Below are 22,079 nucleotides of genomic sequence, written 5' to 3'. Positions count from 1 at the left end.
TACTCTTCTCAGATGTTTTCTTTGTCAGTAATTTAACTTATTTCTCAAACTGTGCCTTGTGGAAAGATCGTCTTCCTCATATACCTGCTTCCAGCTTTATACTTAGTGATCCAAGCTCTGAAAAATGGACTAAAGAGATGTCTAAATTGTCTGCTACATTTACAGCTCAGGTATAAAACAGGAATTCAACATGACAACTCTTTCAAGCCCAAATCTCTAACATGCAGAATTTGTCCTAGGCTGTAGGAGCAGTCATTGCCATGGTCTTGTAGGGACCATGCACCTTCTCACTCACCCATGGCCTGGGATGCACAGCTGGGGTGAGGGCTAAAATCCCTTCCACTGTGCCAGTACACTGTAGCTGTGGGGCATCAGGAGCCTTCTAGGTTCATTTCTTGTCTCTGTGCTGCCTCCCCAGTATGTGAATTTACAACTTCTAGATCTAGCTGAACTTTCGACTGCAAGTCTGCTTCTGTAAGATGTTCCTGACTCCCCTCAGTTTTCCTTCCTTGCCTAGCTCTGGCTCATGGGCTTGCTTTGATGAGTTCAACTGCATTGGTATCAAGGTGCTGTCTGTGGTGGCACAGCAGATCACAACCATTCAGAAAGCACAGCAGCAGAGGGTATGTAATGAACTGGTGGGTGCAAGGGCAGGCAAAAAAATCTCTACTTGAGCTAGTCTAGGCAAGTCCTTGTCTTCAGACTAGCTTCACTGCTTAGGGGCAACTCAGACATACTTGAGCTTGGAGAGGCATGAGCAATGCCCTAGCTGGGAGCATCATATCAGGCCATTACACAGTTAGCACCTTGTGTGGGTTTTGTAACTTCACCCTAGTCTGTGCTACCGTAGTTGCCCATGCTTGCACAGGCTCAAGTACATCTCAGCCTGAGCTGCAGTGCCAGCAGACTTTGGTGTGGGAGACACTCCAATACAGATCCACTGATACAAATTGGAGCTGAGATAAAGACAGTCAGTGTTCTGCCATGAATTGCTCAGCACCACATTGTCTAAATGTGTTATCAAAGCCTTAGTGGATTCTTGAAACCCAGTGTGTTCAGGAAAATACATACTTGTGCATACCCAGAGTTGTAATGTAAAGTGAAATTTTGGCTTTACATGTCAGCCAGTCTAACAGCCAGCCTCTGCTTTGTTGTCTGGGGGCTCAGAGGGGTTAAGACCTGAATCTCCTTTACTTTGGCTTGGAATTAGAAACTTGCTGTCCATGAATTCTTCTGCAGTACCTTATCCCCCATCTGAAATTACTACCTACACAGCTTTAAAAAGGATTTAGGTTTCTCTTTGCCCTCTCTGCCACGAATTAATTCAGGTCCAAACTCTACTGCAGAATAAATGGAAAGATGTTTGTTTACAGCTGGAGGGATAAAAGTCTGTTCAAGAGAAAAAAAAAAAAAAGCCTATCAGTAAATCTTCCATGAGCCCAGTTTCTTAAACAGGGAAAAATATTGCTGGTAATGCTAGATTCCTGCAGTGGGCCCACATTGAGTCACTACAGTTGTGGGCACCTCTGTGTGTCCGTGCTTCATAATTTAACTACTGAAAGCCATTGTTTTCCTCTTGGAAGACTCTGCTATATTACTTGATTTTCAGGTCAGGTTCTGTTCTTCAAGGAGGATGATATTTTTGATTTTCTAGGTGGATCACTTCATGTTTGAAGGCACAGAGATCCCACTGGTACCATCCTGTGCAGTCTTCATCACAATGAACTCAGGGTATGCTGGGCATACTGAACTGCCCGATAACCTGAAGGTAAGGAGGACAGACTGCATAGACAGAAAGAAAAGAAGAGGGAGCAGTACAGGTGCTGGATGCTACCACTGCTGTGTCCATGACAAGTATTAGGAAGTGATGCTTTTGAAAAGCTTCTAGGATCATTTTGAGATTTGAATCACATCTGTAAGCAAATGACGCTCCTCAGATAGCAGTCTGCAGGGATGCTATCCTGACAGGTGTCAGGCACACTCGGGCTGTGTCCTCTAAACAGTCTGGGATAGATACCCAGCCTTCTCAGTTTGCTGGAAAAAGCAGGAAACAAGTGTGCTAATCTTGTGTTGGAACCATGTTTCAGGCTCTCTTTTGTCCTGTGGCTATGATGGTCCCAGATTACTCCATGATTGCTGAGATCTCACTCTCACTCTACTCCTTTGGGTTTGATGAAGCCAAAATCCTTGCAAAGAAGGTCACCACAACATTCAAACTATTGTCAGAGCAGCTCAGCTCCCAGGTAAATGCCTTAATGTCCATGAATGTCTTTTTAAACGTGAGATTTTCAGCCTAGGCACAAAGTACCTGGTAGTTCTCCCAGTGCCTTGTGACCGCATATCACAGAAAGGTCACAGTACCCATTCTTCATCTACCTCCCTCCTTTCTGATTCTCATTTTTCCTCCTGTGGCTGGACTTGCATTCAGCTTCAGTGCTAGTTAGAATTACAATGGCAGGACAGTTGAGCTAAGCAGCCCTGTCTACTTCTCCTACCATTTAGGATTTTTTATCATCCAGATATTCTTGTCTTCCTTACTTGTAGTCTGTACAGCTGAGGACTAGTTAGTTGTTTGAAGGATACTGAGAGCAAACTTCGATAGAAAGCAGTTGTTCTGAAGGCATAACTCATTTTTCTTTTCTTACCTGCTAACTGAGTGCATGCATAGGTTCACTCTATTTTAGGTGGTGCTCCTGTACCTGATGTCATTGTTTTCTCTGTGCCTTTTCCAGGACCACTATGGCTTTGCGATGAGAGCTGTGAAGACTGTCATCTCAACAGCTGGCAACCTAAAAAGAGAGAATCCTACTATGGATGAGGTAAATGTGCTAAGACTTCACGTTGTCACAGACCTGTTAGGCCTTTTCTGCAGCCTCATAAGGGAGGTGAGATCTCTGAAGTTCTGAGTTCTTAAATCTTTGCAGGAACTTCTTAAATCTTTGCAGGAGCTGATCTGCCTGCGGGCTATCAGGGATGCCAATGTACCCAAATTTCTGAAGGATGACCTCACGCTCTTCAGTGGTATTGTCTCAGATTTATTTCCTAAGATCAAAGAAGAGCCTGTTGCTTATGGCATCGTGGAAGAAGCCATTCTCAAATCCTGCATCAAAAAGAACCTGAAGGATACTGATGGTGAGCGAGAAAGCTCTCCACAAGCTTCATGTGGGCCTGGGCTTTTAGTCCTCTGCCCTAGGAAAAGAGACAGCTGGTTCCAGACCCACTGCACGTTGTCTTCCTCTGCAGGTTTTGTGACTAAGTGCACCCAGCTCTATGAAACTACTGTGGTTTGACATGGCCTTATGCTGGTGGGACCAACAGGTTCTGGGAAGACAAAGGTATGGTTGTGAGACTCTGCTGGCACCAGTAAACCATTGCCTAGCTACAGATTCAGAGGGTTAAACTTCACAGAAGACTCACTCTCCAGCGTTTCCACCTTCTGTCAGATAAAAGTCAAGGCACCAAGATGATGCCTTTTGGTACTGATCTATAGCCATGGGGAAGTATATTACTAGCTCACTCTTTCAAGTTGGGAGATTAGACCGAGGCTTATTAGCTCTGCTGCAGATTTCTAAGGCTGAGACATGCTTTGACATCTTGAGATGCTTCAGGCCTCTTGGACAGGAGATCTAACTTCCTCCCCTCTTCATCTAGAATGCTTGCTTTCTGTGAATACAGCCAGGCATCTCCTTACTGTCATATTATCCTTCACTATATCTCCTTTTTCACTGCTTTTTGAATGCAACTGCTGTGAGAGCAAGTGGAGCCATGGCAGTTAAATCTCTTGCTCTCCTGCTTTTGCAGTGTTACCAAGTCCTGGCAGCTGCAATGACATCACTGAAAGGTCTGCCTGCAGCAAGTGGTGGGAATTACGAGGCAGTCAGATACTTTGTACTGAATCCCAAATCCATCACAATGGGCTAGCTTTATGGAGAGTTCAACTTGCTAACGCATGAGTGGTAAAGTACAAAATCTGCTTTCCTTCTTTCCAGACTGGAAACAGTTTTCTTCTTGTCTTGAGCATCTTCTCTTCACGGCTGAGAACTGTTTAGGGTAGTGGCATGAAACCAGAAGCAATCAAGTCCTTATCCTCACCAAGCCACAATAGCCAGTCACAGCTATTTAAGCTGACATCTTCTATTGTGTGCTTGGCTTGGCTGCCAGCACATGGCCAGACAGTTACTGCAGCTCAGTAAGCAGCATTAACTGCGTAACAAGGAATAATTAAATTGCTTTGCAGCACATACCCCTGCTCTAAGATGCAGCAGCTTAAAAACGCTTGCTTTGCTTCTGACAAAAGCACTTGAATTGTTCTATATAAATACACTGGTGGCCTTGAATGAGGAGGAATGACTTTCAGACATAAAGAGGCATTTTATTGCTGTTACCAGGGCTCCTGCTTGCTTACACGCTTTAGAAGCAAGAACCAATAGCCTGTTTGCCCTCTTGACAGCCAGGTCTTACTGCTTATGTTTCCATATGTGACCTCAGGTTGAATTTGCAGCTCACTTTATCCAGAAACTAAGGTGTGGGAAGCAGTGTGAATCTCCCTTTAGCCCTGTTACCAACCACTTGCTTAGGGGCAAAGCTAAAGACTGTGTTCTGTAAAATGGGAAACTAAATAAATGTGAAACTAACTACCTCTAGGAAAAATGCAAGTAAGCAAGCACTGCTGATGCAGAGACCCAGAGCTTCCTACCCTGGGCTCTGGTGCTTCTTTACTGAAGGACATTCTCTAGGATGTTCCAGTTAAGCTCAACAGTTTATTTATGATGTGACTGTACCCAAGGGCAGCACACAGACATGTCAACATGACAAGGAGAAAAATACTGCAGCCGTGTAAAACATATTTACAGACAAATCCATCTGTTTTAATCAGCTGAGCTTTTGAACAGACTGTTTTCACTTGATCTCAGTAACAATACCCTGGAATTGACAAGCACTATAAAAATAACAAATAATTAATAATGGAAGTAAAGTCTAGGGCCTGAATGGAAATTGCATTCCAGGTTTCCATGTACAGATTAAGTTCTTGCTGCAAACAGCCAGCATTCCTTATGTCTGCTCCCCTGTTCACCTGGTGATGGATGCTGAGGATGGGGAACTTCAGTTGTAGAGAGGGTAGAGTCATGCTCTTTAGCCTGGATTCATCTTCATAACCTGCAGTTACCCAATGGAAGCATTTGAATTAGCAGAGTAGCTGTCCTGAAAACACTTGGTGGAGAAGAAGAGGCACAGAGAGCTGCTAACCCACCTATGACTTGAAATAGATGCTAGCAAGGCCTCTTTGCTTTTCACTGAGGGCGGAGATGTTAAAGGGAAACTTGGCATTTTACAGTTAGATGACATGAAGTACAGATCCTAATGCCCATAGAAATGGTTTCATGATGTCATTCAGACTGGGATGTATGTCTCAGTATAAGAAATAACAAAATTGACCTTTAGGCAGTTCATCAAGTGAGGCACAGGTATCCTTGGGCGCAGGAACCAGGGTAAGATTCTGACTGTTGCCTTAGGTTATGGAAGCTTTGCCATTAATTTCAGCAAAACCAGAATGGGCCAAGCCCAGCCTTCCTCCCACTTTCAGGACAGATGGGATCCTTTCCTCACTCATCCGGTGGGGAGCTGCGACCACTGACACCATCAAGAAGTGGTACGTGTTTGATGGCCCAGTTGATGCTTTGTGGACTGAGAACATGAACACAGTGCTAGATGACAATAAGAAGTTGTGTTTCAGCTCAGGGGAAATCATCAAGCTGTCAGAGGTAACTCATCTCTCATGCTTTTGCTGCCTGTTGACTGTTTTCCTTCCTCTCTCTTGGAACAAACTTGCCTTTTACTTTCCTCTTGATGTCTGTGGTGGACTTATATGACATTGGTGTCTCAGTAGTAGCCCTGAACTGCCCAGAAACAACAAAAAGGGCCTCTGCAACAAAGGAAAAGATTTCATCTTTGCCAAATTATGCTGAAACGTATCTTGGAAGTGATCAAGTCCTTATCCTCCTTGCTTTCTTTTTGCAATTTCTTGAGTATGACCATGATGTTTGAAGTCCAGGATCTGGCTGTTGCTTCCCCTGCTACAGTGTCTCGCTGTGGCATGGTTTACTTCAAACCCAACATCTTGGGGCTGGAGCCATTCATTGAGTGTTGACTGCAAAAACTTCCAGGCATCATGAAGCCCTTCTCATAGCAGCTATCATCTCTCTTCATGAGATTCCTCAAGGTGAGCTATGGTACTGTTCCAGCCTTTCCATGGCTTGGAGGTTGTCAGCTCAGGTATCAATCAGCCCAGACTTGTCAAGGCCTGGATTTAAACACTTCATACTACCAGTATACAAACTGATATGTAAATTTCCTGGGTTTAATATGGGTTATTTGCTGATCCCTATAGATTTGACTTAGTCTTTTTGGTCATTATAGTTTGTTTTATTTAATTGTAAATTATCTCCTGGACAAAATCATCACTGGTGCAGCACCATTGCTTACAGTGGAGTAAGTTATAAGAACTTCAGTGAGAAAATTGTAAGAACAGGTCTTGTTATTTCTACTCTGCTCCTATTTTATTGAATAACATGGAGCTGCAAAGGAAAGCTCTGAAGGGAGCAAATGATTTAACAGCAGTGATGGAAAAAGGTGCACACCATTGTTGCACAGAACCAACAGGCAGGCCCAGAGGTTTCTTGGGGTTAAGACTGAACTGAAGAGGTTTGACTTGCTTCTCTCCAGTCAAAACAGTGGCATATGGGACATGGTGGGAAATGGCAGCATTCTCAGTCATACCTTCCCTGTTAAATATAGCCTGCAGGCAGGTGAGGAGAAACTAGCACCCTAAGAAGATAAAAGCGAAGTCAAACGTGTTGAATAGTGACACCAAGTTGTTCCTCTTTCTCCTTACAGGAAGCCATTGGCTTTGTCCGGAGGTTTGTGAAGGAGGTAATTGCCTCAACAGACAGTAACCTCACAAGGAGCCTCCTTGTGCTCTTGGAATGTTTCTTTCAGCCTTTCATTCCCATTGAGGTAGGATTTTGCTACCTCTATCACCATATTATGCCTGTAACTCTTAAGGGCATCATGTCATGCAGAGTTAGTCACCAGAGAATGAAGTGTTGGTTATTACACCAAAGAACGAGGTGTTGGTGCAGAAAGGTCATGCTATAGCTCATGTACATATCAGAAGGTAATACAACATCCTGTAAAACACAGGTAAACTTGGAAGGATTATGCTTTGCCCACTGAAAGAGCCAAAGATAAGCTCCATGCCTACCAGGCTGGAGGGAAGATGTTCACTTTTATTTATAGCAGAGGGAATTGGAGAAGGAGTGGAAAGCAGAGATCAGAGCTAAGCAGTGATGCACTTCAGACTGCAGATCTTTGGAGAATTAGTATTGTGGAAGGCTGGATGATTTTCAAATTAAAACCCAAAGACTAAATTCTTCTCTTAGCTCCTGTTGAGTGACATTAGTTCAGCAGGGGGAGTCTCTCAAGTACACTAATGAAATAGCAAGTTCTAATCCACAGAATACATTAACAAGGCCTGTGAAAAACTGGCTAGCAAAACTTACATAGAAGCTGGAAGAATTACAAGCACTTTAAGAGGAGTCTGGGGTTTATGTACCTTAACCATGCCTGAGAATTTTACTTCTGCTCTTCTCTGGTTCTCAGGGAATTAGGACAGTTCCCCAGGAGAAAACAGCTCATATCAAAGAGCTGATTGAACCCTGGTCTATATTTGCCTTGATCTGGAGTGTGGGTGCTACTGGAGATTCCCAAGGTTACACAGCCTTCAGCTTGTGGCTGAGGGAGAAGATGGAAAAGGAAAAGGTGAGTAAAGGAAAAACAGATCCTCTCTCATTATAGAGAAACTGGTAATGAGGAATGGGGGCAAAGCTTATTGAGTGCCTGGAGGCTTTGTATGGACTTCCTCTTGGGATCTGGTATACCATGTCTGCCTCAAACTTCAAGGGATCTTTGGAGCTGGAAGATCTGGGAGAGAGGCCTGACCCACACTAGTCTGGGCAGCATCCCATTAATAAAGTCTTCCTTGCAGCAGTGCAGATCCTTCTCTGAACTCAGCTGAGTGGCGGCCAGGTTCACCAACAGCTTTATTCTCACTGATCCAGTTACTTTTCACGGAAGAAGGACTGGTTTATGACTATAAACTGAATGATGCTGGGCTTAGCAGTCCTGAAGATGATCTGGATGAGGAGGTCGTTAGGGAGGTAAAATATTTCACCTACAACTTCAAGCCGAGAAATTGTGGGGGAGGGACTAGAAAGTGACACAGTCCTGCAGGATTTGATAGGATTTGTCATCAAGGGCAAACAAGGAAGGCCTATAGGAACCAAGTGGGAATGTTTAAAGTTAAAGTAAGTTTTTCATTAAAGGAAGAAGGCAATTTCTTGCCCTCAGGGTTGTGAAGCTGAACTTTCAAACCTGAGCCAAGCGCTGATCAATTCAGACCTGAGTGTCTCTGCCAGTGCTCAGGAAAGTGTGAGGGCTCTGCAAGTGTGGCCACTGGAGGAGGACAGGGAGAAGCTCAGATGGAAAGGTTGGTCAGTGTTAGAAAGCAGTGCACAACAGCAGAAAAGCTGTGTGCGGTAGAGTCTGGAGGAGGAGCAAGGCAGACAAACATGCCACCTTTTTCACAGGAGGCAGCAGAGGAGTGGGGCATGCAAGGCCCATCTGATTGACAGTCACCACCCTCTGGGCTGGAAAAAAAAAACCACAGGAAAAATAAAGGAAGAAAAATGCTTCCCCCTCCTGAAATCAAAGCAGAGAAAAGAGCCTTACATGAGTATCAGATGTTTAGCAAAAGCTGCCAGTGTTGTCTCTGTGGGAAGGCCACATGGGGTGTCAGGAATGTACAATTTCTCAGTGTTCTCCAGCACATCCCTGACAAAACCTGTCTCACTTGTATAGTGGCCTCTGGGAGGTTTGCCTGTGGCTTGACTCTAGCACAGGTCATCCATGTCTTGTACAAGTACAAAACTTCCATGTGTCTTTGAATGCAACATGGATGATGGCACCAAATGTTAAGATAGGATCCCAGCTAAGCCCTCAGTGGCACTCTGCCATGGGGCACTTACAGGGTGAGTCAGCTTAGGACAGAATTCCAGTTCGTGCAAACACTGCAAGTGCTCCATCCCCCTTTGATCCCAGTTTTCAGAAGGGAGAGCAAGTATATTATTGCTGGGGCAATAATCTCTAACTTTTGGGCTACCTCCCTCCCACATGAAATGAGTCAGAGCCTCACAGCATTGCCATACAGAAAGGCGAGGGTGACAAGACTAGACAGAGGGGCTGGAAACCTGGATTCCTCCTCAGAATCTGAGCTACTACGCAAGGAGCTGTGACAGGAAAAATACAGCAGATATAGTTTTCCTATAGAGGATAAATGCAACAGCTGCCTCTGAACACACCCATACCTTTCAGGTGTGCTGGGAGAAGTGGCTGGACTCTACAGCAGAGTTCACCATGGTTCCTGATACCAACTTCTGTGACATTATTGTGCCCATAATGAACACAGTCCGAGTGGCCCATCTGCTGGAGCTGTTGCTCATCAACTATAAGCCAGTATGTGCCCAGCCTTATCTTTGATTTTTAGAGTTATCCTTGTTCTCATCAACAGCTACCTGATACTTTTGAGATTATTTCCCACTCCCACGGATTTGTGTTTCTCTGCTCAAAAGCTGTGCCTAAACAACAAGAACTCTCCATTCAGTCCTCAGGCACCATGCCAGCACTGCAAAGGAATGTCAACACTCAGGTGTTCAATCAAAATGCAGCAATTGCTAGATTGCTGCCCATCAAATTCTACCTGCTTCCTAGAGTTCCATTTCCTACTTCTCTGGTTGGATTCCTTCCCCACCAAGAGATCTGTTGAACGGCTGTCAAGAGCAAGCCTTCTGTCTTCTCCCAGCCTTTGAATACCTAAGGGAGCAGTAACTGCATTTCCTCCAGCAAATGCCAGAGAGCTGAGAAACATAGTCTGTATACCTGTGGTTATGCTGCTGATTGTGTTTCTAGGTTCTCTGCATTGGTCCCACTGGCACAGGGATGACTCTCACAATTACAGACAAGCTTTTGAAGAACTTGCCTCTCAAGTACATTACCCACTTCCTGATGTTTTTGGCACTTACCTCTGCTAACCAAACTCAAGATCTCATTGACAGCAAACTGGATAAGAGGCAAGTTTCCTTCCTGTGTTTGCAAAGGCAGCATCCCTGAGCTCAGTGTTTCTATCAACTTAGCCATTTAGTTTCATCCTGAGACCTGAAGGGGCCCCAAGCAAACAGCAAATCTGAGCTGGGATTGTGAGAGCCCCTAATAACTTGATACATTTGCAATAAAGTGAGAAGGATTAGTGAGGGTCTGTAAGAATTGCTCCAATTCTGGGTATTCCAGAAATACTCCGTTTCACAGCACAGGTGTTTGCAAACCTTGGTGTGGGAGATGTATAGGAACTGATGAGAGGAGAACACTTGGTTGCTGACCCCAATCCCACTCCCCATGGTTAACAGCGTCCCTTTTTCCTCCATGGTCAACCACTGGTTTGAAGTTTCCAACAGCGCTGACATTCATTGACATCGTGCATAAGCAGGCAAAATTTCACTCATGTTTGGAAAAAAGCCAATGCCCCAACCCTTGCACCAGATCTTTTCTGTGCAAGGGCCCATATAAAGAGTTATATGGAGTGAAAGTGTAGAGAGCTGAAACCACTGCCCCAGGAAGCCTCTGGAGAAAAAACTGCTTTTGGGTCAAGCTAAAAGTACCTTTGTAATAGGAATTGTTTTGTGCCCTTACACAGTTTTGTCCTTACAGGCGCAAGGGTGTGTTTGGGCCTCCAGTTGGGTGGTACTGCATATTTTTTATTGATGTCTTGAACCTGTCCATGCTGGACACATACAGCGCTCAGCCACCCATTGAGCTGCTGCGGCAGTGGATGGACCACCGGGGCTGGTATGACAGGAAGCGGATCGATAGGACCCAGATCCTTTGCCGTCTTGGCAGAAGTTGGCCTGTTGATAGATATGCTGATAGATAAGATGATCAGGGGACTGAAGCACCTCCTGTATGAAGATAGGCTAAGAAAGTTGGGGCTGTTCAGCCTGGAGAAGAGAAGGTTGCATGGAGACCTCATAGCAGCCTTCCAGTATCTAAAGGGGGGCTATAGGGATGCTGGGGATGGACTATTCATCAGGGACTGTAGTGATAGGACAAGGGCTAATGGGTTCAAACTTAAACAGAGGAAGTTTAGATTGGATCTAAGGAAGAAATTCTTTACTGTGAGGGTGGTGAGGCACTGGAATGGGTTGCCCAGGGAGGTTGTGAATGCTCCATCCTTGGCAGTGTTCAAGGCCAGGTTGGACAGAGCCTTGGGTGACATGGTTTAGTGTGGGGTGTCCCTGCCCATGGCAGGGGGGTTGGATCTGGATGATCTTAAGGTCCTTTCCAACCCTAACTATTCTATGGTTCTATGCATACCCGCTGTGGAGATTTGTGGTGAGGGTTTTCGAGCTACAACTTCACATTCATTTCTAATCTTGCACTCTTCAAGGTGCTTTTAAGAAGCTGGTAGATATTAATTTTGTCTGTGCCATGGGGCCTCCTGGAGGTGGAAGGAATGCTGTCACTCCACACTTCACTCGCCATTTCAACTACCTCTCCTTCACTGAAATGGAAATTCAGCAGGAAGGCTATCTTCTCCATCATCCTTGGCAGCTGGATGGGTAAGTTCTGCCGGCAGCTGCCACCTTCTCCTCATGTTGCAAGTCAGCCTGATAATAATGGAGGTTTGAAGGGGAGAAATTAGTATTGATGATCTGATCAAAGTGTTGGAAGCTGGAACTTGCAGTCATTGCTTGAAGATGCTTTTGGGAAAGTGTTGTTTGAATCTTAGCAAACAGAGAAGCTCATACAGTTTAGTCTCAGGGTCAAACTCTGCTGGTGCCAATCAGCAAACTTCAGCTTTGTCTTTCATAGTTTCGTAAGGAATCCTATGGTCTAGGCCTTTCAGATAGGATTTTGTGATGGCTGATGTAGATGTCCTTCACCTCAGCAGGTAAAGCTGTGACTCATGTTTTTTGTCTTTTTCTAGATGGACTCCTAGAAGAAAAAAATTACAGAGATCCAGTGTGTAAGTAAGAGAAGACAGAGAGAGAGGGAGACTGTGAACAGAACAAGCTGATGGGCACAGCATGGCATAGCTTACCTGTGCTTTCAGCAGACAGACACTTGCCCAGACAACAGCCTTCTGTGAAAGCAGAGCCTTCTGTTTCTTTCCATCTGCTGCAGCCTGTGGAGAGCTGGGCAGGGTGGATCTAAGCATGGTGCTACAGACACCCAGAAAAAAAAGGGTTCATTTGGACCGTAGTGAGTCCTCTTATATTTGACAGGGTGGGAATTTAGGATCATCTTTGCAAATGTGCCCTCATCTGCAAATATGCCAATAGGAAGGAGCAAGAATAGTGAGCTATGAAAGAAGCAAAGCAGAGCTTTCTGAGTGCTTGCAATATTTACAAGCATCAGTACCTGACTGTGAGCTTGGGGACACACTGAAGCACCTAACTGTGATTTAAAAATAAATTAAAGAATTTTGGGAAGAGTTGGAAAGTGCGAAGTGCTGGGGTGTCACAGAGCTCTGCTTCCCCAGCATTGCTTGTAATAAACTTAACTGGGAGAGAAAAGCAAAAAACAGTATTTTATGCACTAAAACTGGCAGCTGTGTTTAAATCTTGCCAGACTGTTGCATAAGAAATTATTCCTCAGTGGCTTTGCATTTGCTGATCTCAATAAATTGCCAGGCAGTTTAGTGAGAGGGCACTCAGCCCTTCTAGCTTAAAAGTAGCTGAGACTCCACTGTGGGAGTATAAAGAGGGAGAAGGAAATCCTCTCAGGAGTATTTCAGGTAGGCACCAATTACCGGTCTGCAAGGCCTCCTCTCTCCCTGGGGTGCATGAAGTCTTAACCCCACAGAACTGTTGTGATGCATTCTTCCCTCCCCAAATCTGATTCCTTTTGGTTGGAAAACTCATTGGCAAACTGTCCACTGCAGTGAGCAGATGCTTGGTCAGGTCCCCCCCATAGTCTCTGTGTAAGAAAGCAGAAAAGTGTGTTCCTGACAAAGTCCTAGGAACACCTCTGCAACTCAGTCCCACCTGTCTGCACTGTCAGGACCTTCTCAACCCATAGTGACCACCTTTATATCCTCTCCACCTTCCTCTGTCTCTGCAGCAGGAGCACTTGCAGTGAAAGACCTGAACAAGCCCTTGGTTGATGCCACTATTGTCATGTATTTGACCATCACATCCCAGCTGATGCCCACACCAGCCAAGTCACATTACACTTTCAACCTGAAAGATCTCTCCAAAGTGTTCCAGGGCATGCTCATGGTTGAGCTCAGCACCATCGAGGTGAGTCCTCCCATCAGCATAGTCATGCCACCCAGGGGAAGACCAGAAATGTTCCAGTGTAAGGAACTCATTGGTGGGCCTACAAAGAGGCCTCAATTTCCTGCTGGAACTGTGTTTTGGTACTGTTCAATGAATGTGATAACCTTCCCTTTGGCTATATTGCCTAGTACCAGTAGTATGCAGACATCCCCCACCACCACCACAGCCCTTCCTTGGCATGGAAGCAGGGGAATGGCCACAGGGAGTCAGTGTGATACAGCTTGGCCACTCAGGACTGGATGGAGCCATAGGGGACCAGATAGGGGCAGAGGTTTGTCCTGTTACCAGCCCATAGCAATGGAGGCTTCTGCCCCTCCAGCTCTCCTAGGACCTTGCTCTGGCTCCAGCCTAGTCAGTAGAGGTGGCTTATGACAGGAAGTACTTGGGACCCTGGTTCTGTGCTACAGCTGAAAAAAAGATCTTTCCAAAAAAAAAAAAAAAATACAAACCCCAAAAACCCCACAAGAACTTCTGAAAACAGTAAAAATTAAATCAAACTGAGGGAAAGATAAGGACAAACAACATGAAATTTAAATCTGAGAGAAAGCCTGACATGGACAAATAGAGGCAGGATTAGCTGAAGCTGTAATGAGCTATCTGCAAAGCTGCTGTTTTGACAAGAGCTGATTTTGAGAGGAGAAGGGAATGCAGCTTCTTCTGCCTAGTTCTTTCTCCACTCCAGCTGCCTTCTAGCAGGAGTGAAGCTGGCCACATGCCAGGCAGGAACCAGCTTTCCTGACAGTGGGGCTCTTAGTACTTCTCTGCTTCTCCCATGGGGGCTCTTTGCTGGGGTTTCCTACCAGGACAAACTGCAGCTGCTGAAGCTGTGGTACCATGAGAGCTGCCGGGTGTTCTGTGATTGCCTGGTCAGCAAGGAGGACCGCATGTGGTTCAAGAACCTGATGAAGAGTATGATGGAGGAGTTAGACACCACTTTTGAGGAGGTCGTCCCCTCCCAGCCAGTTCTGTTTTGGGGACTTCATGGATCCAGATGCCCATATCAAACTGTACAAAGTAATTGACAGCCAAGAAAAGGTAAGAACCGTGGGAATCATTATGATGTGATCTATGTTTGCATCTTCCATGTCTTCTGCAAACAAATGAAAACAGTTAACAGTAACCATGGGGCTGCTTGAATTGGAGGTGTCTGGAATCACAAACGCTCCCAGGGCTCTCCTGTGAAATGCTACCCCAGATATGGATAGTGGCTGCATTTGGTGTGATGGGAACTTGAGGTGGAACAAGCTGTCTGTGCATTGCCATCCTGGGGGCAGCCTGCTGTGCCAAGTCTCCCAAATGAACTGCACTTGGGACTGAAAAGTGAAATTTGTTGGAAAAAAATGGCACATTACTCCCAAACAATACTACTTTTGCCATTAAAGACTTCACAATTGACCTTTACAAGTAATTAACGTTACTGCCAGATTCCCTCTTGGAGAAGATACAGTTAGTACTTTGGTAATAATAATTAAGCAAAAGCAATGAGCAGTGCGTTTTGCACTCATTATCAGAAACAGATGATTATCCTGTTGTCTCTGCTCTTGTGATAGCTGTGTGACAGGCACTGGTAATTAACTGAGCTTTCCAATCTCTTTTGCAAAGTAGCTAGGTCTGTCCCCCACTGAGGTGAGCACAGCTGAGACAGCCAGACTTACCGAGCTGCTGCACAGTCCACTGATAGGCACAAGACTTTGGCATCTAGGCAGGGATCTCAGCACTGTATAAATTCCAGCTGATGTTGCTTGCCCAGGCTCACAGTGAGATTGCTGAAGGGGTAGGACCAAATCCCAGATGTCTTCATGCTTCATCGCCTGTTCTGGCTTGAGGGTGTTGGTGAAGAGAGTCCTGGGAAGGGCAGGAGAGACTAATCCTGCAGCTATTTCTGTGCAATGGCAGGACCAGGAGAGGAGTGTGCTTCTCTACCCACCTGCAGCCAGTAGCGTTTCCTTCCAGCACTTGCCCTTTCCGTCTAGGATCCAAACCACAGGATGCAGCAGCAGGCAGTGGTCAGCTATAGAGTGAGGAAGCTCACTCCCATAGGGAGGCCCTGAAACAGCATGGGTCAGGCAGCCGTAAGCTATTTTATTTTGAACTCTGCCTTGCTATTTCTCCAAGCAAACAGCACTGGTGGGAACAGCAGACCTCAGTCACTTGCCTGAGTTAGTTTAAGGTCACTTTTCAGCAGCTGCTGCCACCACCTCTAGCTAAATTCAGCTCAGTCCAATGGCAGTTGCTATAGGAGCATGAAGCAAAGAGAGCCATCACCTCCCCACAGGCAGCTACTCACAGACCCTGCTGAGCACCAGGATCTGCTCTCCCAGACAACAACCCACCCCCTCTCCATTGATTTTATCTGGTAGCCACAATTGACTCTTTCTGCCCACAGCTGAAAGCTGTGATTGAGGATTACCTGGAGGAGTATAATCAAGTCAACACTTCAGAGCTGAAGCTTGTGCTGTTCATGGATGCGATACAGCACATCTGCCGAATCAGTCGGATTTTGCAGCGGGCTCCAGGGGATGCTCTTCTCCTGGGTTTTGGAGGAAGTGGGAGACAGTCTCTCACCAGGCTGGCATCTCACATGTAAGTAATGTGTTCCTATGCACATAATGTGGAGCAGCTCTATCAGGGCTGCCTCCAGAGAATCTCTTTTTCCTGCCCTTCCTGCTACTGGTTACACATTTTTCTGGTTGCTGACTTTTCAGATTTAACACTCAAGAGCTAGGGCTCTGTTAATATGCACATCCACAACAGAAAAACTGGACTCTTTTGCCTGCTAGTAGCTTGGGTTGCTGTTGCAGGCACGCAGTGAATGAGCAAAAGCAGCATGGTCCATGTCAGCTCGCTGGCCTGTGCAGCACTCAGCACTCAGGGGGATAGACAGGGGCTTCTTCCTGGGAGCTGAGCAGTAGAAAGACAAAGACAGGAGCTACTAGTGACCAAGTGATACTGGCAGCCTGTCAAGTAGGACTGGTGAGTCTTGGGAGTCAAGGGGCCTTAAGTGGAAGAGAGAATGAGGCTGAGGAAGAAAATTCTTCCAGCTTTGTAGACAGGGTATGATCCTAGAGGAATGCAACCGCAGTTCCCAGGTGCACCAGCCTCTGAGGGCAGCATCACAAAAAAAAGCCATCCATGTTCAGTTGTACTCTCTACTCTGAGGCACTGGGCACAAGAAGCAGTGTGACTCTTGGATCATGGAGTTGTACTTCTCCTTGTTTCTAGCTAGCTCAGGTATCTCTGGCTTGAGTGAAACATGCTCTGGAGTCGGTGGCTCAACATGCACAGAGACAGGCGTGTGCTCAGGACGTTGCAGAAAAACAATTTGCTTGAGTCTGCTCCCCCTGAATCCACAACACATGCTCAAGAGTGACAAAAGAGGAGATTTCAATTTGCTGTAACTCCACAGGCTTCTCTTTCTTTAGGGCAGATTATGAGTGTTTCCAGATTGAACTGTCCAAAAATTCGGGCATGACTGAATGGCGAGGTGATGTGAAGAAGATCATGATGAAGGCAGGCATTGAAAATCTACCCAAGACCTTCCTGTTCGTATACACACAGGTACAGGAGTATTAGCATGGTGGACTCCATCTCAAAAGGAGTCAGAAAAACATCTCGAAGCTCAATAAATCCCCCTAAAAAGGATAGAGGAGCCTGATACAAACCAAGTACAACTTGTATTTCTTCAGTAGCCCACCTTCATCATCTTACAGAAAAGCCCCAGGGAAACTGAAGGTGGTGCATATGTTGCTAGAGGTACTGCAGAGCTGTGTGGGAGTGGGCTGATTCTTCTGTTGCTCAAGGCAGCTTCCTTCAGCTCCATCCAAGGGTTTGATAGGATCAGAGATTTTAGAGCCAGCTGCCTGAAGCTGAGCACTATTCTGACCATTGATACTAGAAGTCCTAAGTAACATCATTCTCTTTCTTTTCAAAGATACCAGTAAATTTAGGGCCTTAAGCCTGCTGGTTCCACAGGATAACATTAGCTTGTTACTGTAAACTATAACTTGCTAATGACTAGGCCAAGTTCTGGAATTCATGGTTATGTTCCTCATAGGGATTTTTACTGCCTTCATTGTTATAGGAACCAAGTCCCTTCTGACAGTGCCCTAAACAGTGAGATGAGGATCTATCAAATGCTGCTTATTCTTGCATCCTTTTCCCTGCAATGAGAAGCATATATGGGAGAAGAAGGGCATGAGAGGGTGCATTTAGTCAAGTAGAAGGATGCTGTGTATTTCTGATTTAGCAAAACTGGAGAAGTGAGTGTAGCTCTGGAGGAAGATGGTCCCACAGACTGTGACACATCCCTACAATTACTGTCTCCCACATCAATAGCTTTAGTCCTAATTGTGAAGTGTTGTCTACTGGAGGAACAAAGATCCAGAGCAACATGGGACCTGGGGTCTGATTGCAGTCACTGGCGAGGCAGGGAGCAAGGCCCTGAGCTCAATTTGTCTGTATAGAAACAATAAAGGGGAAGTAGAAGGTTTGTTCTCAGACACACACCCCTTGCCCCTGAGATGCTGAACATGGCTTTCTATTGGAAACAAAGCTCAGAGGATGCCTTAGTGGAGCTGGGTGATCACAGAAATGATTTCTTTCACCAGAGGCTGATGGCTGTATTCATCCAGAAGTGATCTCCATGTGTGTGGAGACAGGATTGCCCTAGGAAACTGCTTTTTTTTTTTTTTTTCCCTCTATCATCTACTTAGATTAAAAATGAATCCTTCCTGGAGGATATCAACAACCTGCTCAACTCGGGTGACATTCCCAACATTTACAGCCTTGATGACGAAGAACAGATCATGGCAGCTATAAAGCCCATTGTTCAGGATCTAGGGCAGCAGGCCACCAAGGCCAATTTGATGGCTGCACACACAGGATGGGTTCACAGCAATATCCACACAGTCGTGTGCGTGAGGTACAGTGCAGGGGGGGGACTCCATGCTGTCAATGTTACTTACTCCTTCCTTGTCCTTTGCCTTGCATCGCTTTGTCATGGGGCCTTTGTTTCCAGGCCCCTGACTTTGCTGGACTACAGTTTGCGAATTATCTTCCCATAGGATACTGAATATGGTTTTTTACACTTGGCTGGTTTCAAGGAGAAGTTTGAAAACTTTAAGAATATGATTTCCTGTGATCCAGATTAAATGCAAGATTCCTCTTTGTTCATGCACCATTGAGCTGTTTCTTACAAAGATATCTTGCTTGAATTTGGGGCTCAGTTGTACCATGTTTACTCGTGCATCTAGTGCACAGTCCCTGAGCAGCTTTCTTGCTTGCAGGAGGGCTGCCAAAAGGTACAGAGTCTTCTTGGTGCAAGTACATGTGGAAGAATCAGGGCCATGATCTTGGTCTGGTGATGCAATCTCTGCGCTCACCTGCTTGAAATAGACTTCAGATCACATGTATTTCTTACTCCTTAAGTGTACTCCCTAGGGAGGAACCTGCAAAACAGGACCTCACTACTATCTTTATGCTCACAGAATATACCCAGGACTTTCAAGGAGTGAGCTATGACGTGCACCTTTGGACATACACACGCAGCTCACTGCCTGAAATTTCATTCCCTATTTGCCTCTCTCCTTCTTCTTCCTTGGGTATATTCCCTTCCTTCTTACTCTGTAAGAGTCCAGGATGACTCTAGGGAAGTAGAAAAGCTATTTTATCCTTGTATGTATAGCTAGTTATAACATCTTGTTTCTGCATGTGTCTTTCCCTCAGCCCTATTGGAGAAGTCTTCCAGGCATGCTTGAGATAGTTCCCCTCTCTTGTGAACTGCTGTACCATCAACTGGTTTAACAAGTGGCCTGCTGAGGCCCTGCAGTCCCTGGCCTCCTCCTTCTTGCTTGAGATCTCATGTCTTGGTGCCAGTATGGAAAATGTCAATGGGATGGTAGGTGCCACACTCAGAACAGCTCCTGTATGTTCAGTGTGCTGTGTCTCTGTATTCACACAGACAATGGGTGCAGGGCACACATGCGGAAAGGTCCCTACCCTGTAGCAGAAAAGCAAACACAGAACTGGTTAGCTTTTGTATGCCTTAACATGCATGTTCATTTGTCACCTCATGGCACTGAAGCCCTCACGCATATATAAGCCATGCTGTGATTTAAGCTGTTTGTAAGCCCCTTGTGCTCTCTGTGAGCATCGCATAGACTTGCCTACCACATGTTCAGTATTGAATAAGATTGTTTCTTTCCTTTTTCCTTGTAGATTCAAGTATGTGTAGAAATCCACCAGAGTGTGGCAAAGAAGTGCCAAGTGTACCTAGCAGAGCTGGCCAGACACAATTATGTCACTGCCAAAAGCTACCTCGAGTTCCTCATCATCTTCAGTTCCCTGATTGGAAAGAAGAAACAGGAACTGAATACAGCAAAGAAGAGGATGAAAGGTGGCCTGGACAAGGTTTGACCCTTGCACCCAAGAGAACTTCGGACCCCCCTTACGTACTCTAAGCAGTGTATTTATAGTTGCAGAGACATACCCTACACATCTCCTGTGTAACAGGAGAACACTGATGCTAAATCAAATGAGAACTATACCTTCTGCCACAGCCAGTCTTTCTGAAGGTCTGAGTCTGTAACAGCTCTAAAAGAACTATGATCCCCAGTCTTCGGGGACGCAGACCTTTCTGTAGCTCATCATCTCGCAGGATGTTCCTATTAAAGCCCTATAACAGCAACATTGTTCTGCTGACTGATTGTCATGAGCTTACGAAGTAATGGCCATCATGTGCAGGCACCATTAGGCACTACTGTTTATAAGTACACCACAGCGATAGATTGTTACTGAAGCGGGGACCGGGTCAAGACCTGCTTTGTACAACGTGGCACTGGGCAAGGAGCCCCCCCCAGGGCAGCACAACCTTTTCCTGGGTTTTTCGTGGCTGCTGCCTCTGCTTTACTCTCCTTTGCTCCCACAGCTCCTGCAAACGCAGACGTTGTAGCGAAGATGCAGGAGGAGCTGGAGTCCTCGCGCCCCCTCCTGGCACAGGCCGCCAAGGACACGCTGGCAACCATGGATCAACTGCAGGTACTGCTGCTGGACAGCCCTGCGCTTTGCAAGTCTGACTGCTCGGACTGGACACAGGACCTGGGGAGGCCTTGCAGGGGTTATTTGATCTGTCAGTAAAAAGGCCTTAGATCAGCACAGCAGGTATTTCTGCAGAGCTGCACTGCCAGTGAGAATCGCCTTCTGCTGGAGTCCCTGCTGTGGTGCTGGTGGAGCCAGTCACGACATACCAGCCAGTTGCTAGCAGAAGTGATGGCTCACATGCCCCTCTTTGAAATCACAACCCACGGGTCAGTCAGCCAAGCCACCAGCTCCTTTTCCTCACTGGTTTAGATCCTTGCACACACAGAGTAGCAGCACTACTAATGCAATCCTCAAGTAGCCAGAGAAGTTCTAAGCTCACACTGTTGTGGCTGAAAGGGATCATTCCCCCACATCCCATCACCAGGGAGCTGATCCAGCTGCAGCCTGTCCCTGCTAGCCCAAACCTCAGGGATCACCACACACAGTCACTCATCCCACTGCAGAATGTCCTATGCTGGCTGTCCGTACCTTCCCTCCTATTTGTGCTCCTGCCTGCATCCTACTGTGAGATGGCCAGACACAGGGAACAGAGACTCTAACATCATGGAGCTCTGCATGCAAAGGCAAAAGAGTTTGCAATCTCCCAAGCTCCCACATAGCAGATACAGATTTGGCTATATTCCACGTTCCATTTACACCACTTGGTAGTGTTTTAACCCTGTGGGTAGGTAGAAATGACAGGTTTAGAAACAAAACCCTCAGCATATCTTCTTATTCCTCCATCTCCCTACATATTTGCATCCCTATGCATCCTCTCCCCTCACCAGTAGGAAAAATTGGTAGAATGGCTAATTCCTGGAGGACTAACACCACTCCAGGCACAGCTAGAGCTGCAGCTGCTTGATGGTCTCTACGGGCTGAGGAAATACCTGCTGCCAGTTTAATGTGGGAAAGGGATCCCCTCCAGCAGTTAGGCCCCACCATGTCTCTGCTGAAAGAGACATGATCTACCAGGATAGCTGTGATCCTTACCTAGCAGTGCTGAGCCAAGCCAAAGGGTGCTCTGGCTCCAGCATGCTGCTGAGGCTGTCTCTGGTGTTGCAGGTGATCACAGCTCTGGCTGAAGAGACAAGGAGTGCTGTGCAGGCTGAGGAGACGAAGGCCAAAGCGAAAGCTCAGACAGCCCATGCCATTGCAGATGATGCTCAGAGGGACTTGGATGAAGCCCTCCCAGCCCTGGACGCTGCTCTTGCCAACCTGAGGAACCACAACAAAAGTGATGTTACTGAGGTAAGTGGGTTGAGGGGGGAGGGTGGCAGAGCTGCGACTGGTCCTCTGCAACAATTCCCCTTCTATAGGCTTGCAGCATCCCAAGCTTTTTCCAGCATATCCATCCATCCACCCATCCATCTCACTGGGCTCACAGTTTGGGCAGCTGCCCATGCAGCTTCTCAGGTTCACTCCTGAACCAAAGAGTTTTGAAGGGCAGAGAGGCAGCAGCTGGCTCCTGTGTGTCATTTCAATTGTGTCAGAGAGGTTGTTGAGGAGGGCTCACCCCATGCGGCCCAGCAGCAGGCAGTACCACAATGCAAC

The 22,079-nt window shown here is 46.2% G+C and overlaps 1 protein-coding gene across 1 annotated transcript in view; it reads left to right on the top strand.

Moving 5' to 3' along the window:
• Positions 1-22,079, top strand: part of DNAH1 (dynein axonemal heavy chain 1) — a gene marked incomplete at its 3' end in the record, with an annotated part of 70,383 nt that overhangs the window by 35,572 nt on the left and 12,732 nt on the right. The window contains 34 exon segments of the mRNA XM_080625156.1: positions 518-623; positions 1,655-1,768; positions 2,088-2,243; positions 2,733-2,819; positions 2,946-3,132; positions 3,244-3,287; positions 3,291-3,335; positions 3,802-3,918; positions 3,922-3,956; positions 5,585-5,762; positions 6,026-6,145; positions 6,149-6,184; positions 6,188-6,220; positions 6,895-7,014; positions 7,660-7,818; positions 8,118-8,216; positions 9,430-9,570; positions 10,024-10,184; positions 10,819-10,976; positions 11,555-11,678; positions 11,680-11,726; positions 12,095-12,133; positions 13,231-13,409; positions 14,252-14,416; positions 14,418-14,483; positions 15,835-16,031; positions 16,871-17,006; positions 18,161-18,369; positions 19,173-19,206; positions 19,210-19,344; positions 19,665-19,856; positions 20,374-20,383; positions 20,386-20,483; positions 21,591-21,780. Coding sequence (XP_080481282.1) covers positions 518-623; positions 1,655-1,768; positions 2,088-2,243; positions 2,733-2,819; positions 2,946-3,132; positions 3,244-3,287; positions 3,291-3,335; positions 3,802-3,918; positions 3,922-3,956; positions 5,585-5,762; positions 6,026-6,145; positions 6,149-6,184; positions 6,188-6,220; positions 6,895-7,014; positions 7,660-7,818; positions 8,118-8,216; positions 9,430-9,570; positions 10,024-10,184; positions 10,819-10,976; positions 11,555-11,678; positions 11,680-11,726; positions 12,095-12,133; positions 13,231-13,409; positions 14,252-14,416; positions 14,418-14,483; positions 15,835-16,031; positions 16,871-17,006; positions 18,161-18,369; positions 19,173-19,206; positions 19,210-19,344; positions 19,665-19,856; positions 20,374-20,383; positions 20,386-20,483; positions 21,591-21,780 — 3,917 coding nt within the window.

Source organism: Psittacula echo (genome assembly GCF_963264785.1).
Source record: "Psittacula echo genome assembly, chromosome: 9".
Classification (NCBI taxonomy): domain Eukaryota; kingdom Metazoa; phylum Chordata; class Aves; order Psittaciformes; family Psittacidae; genus Psittacula; species Psittacula echo.
Note: the sequence above shows the minus strand (reverse complement) of the source record. Positions and strands in the feature narration are given on the sequence as shown.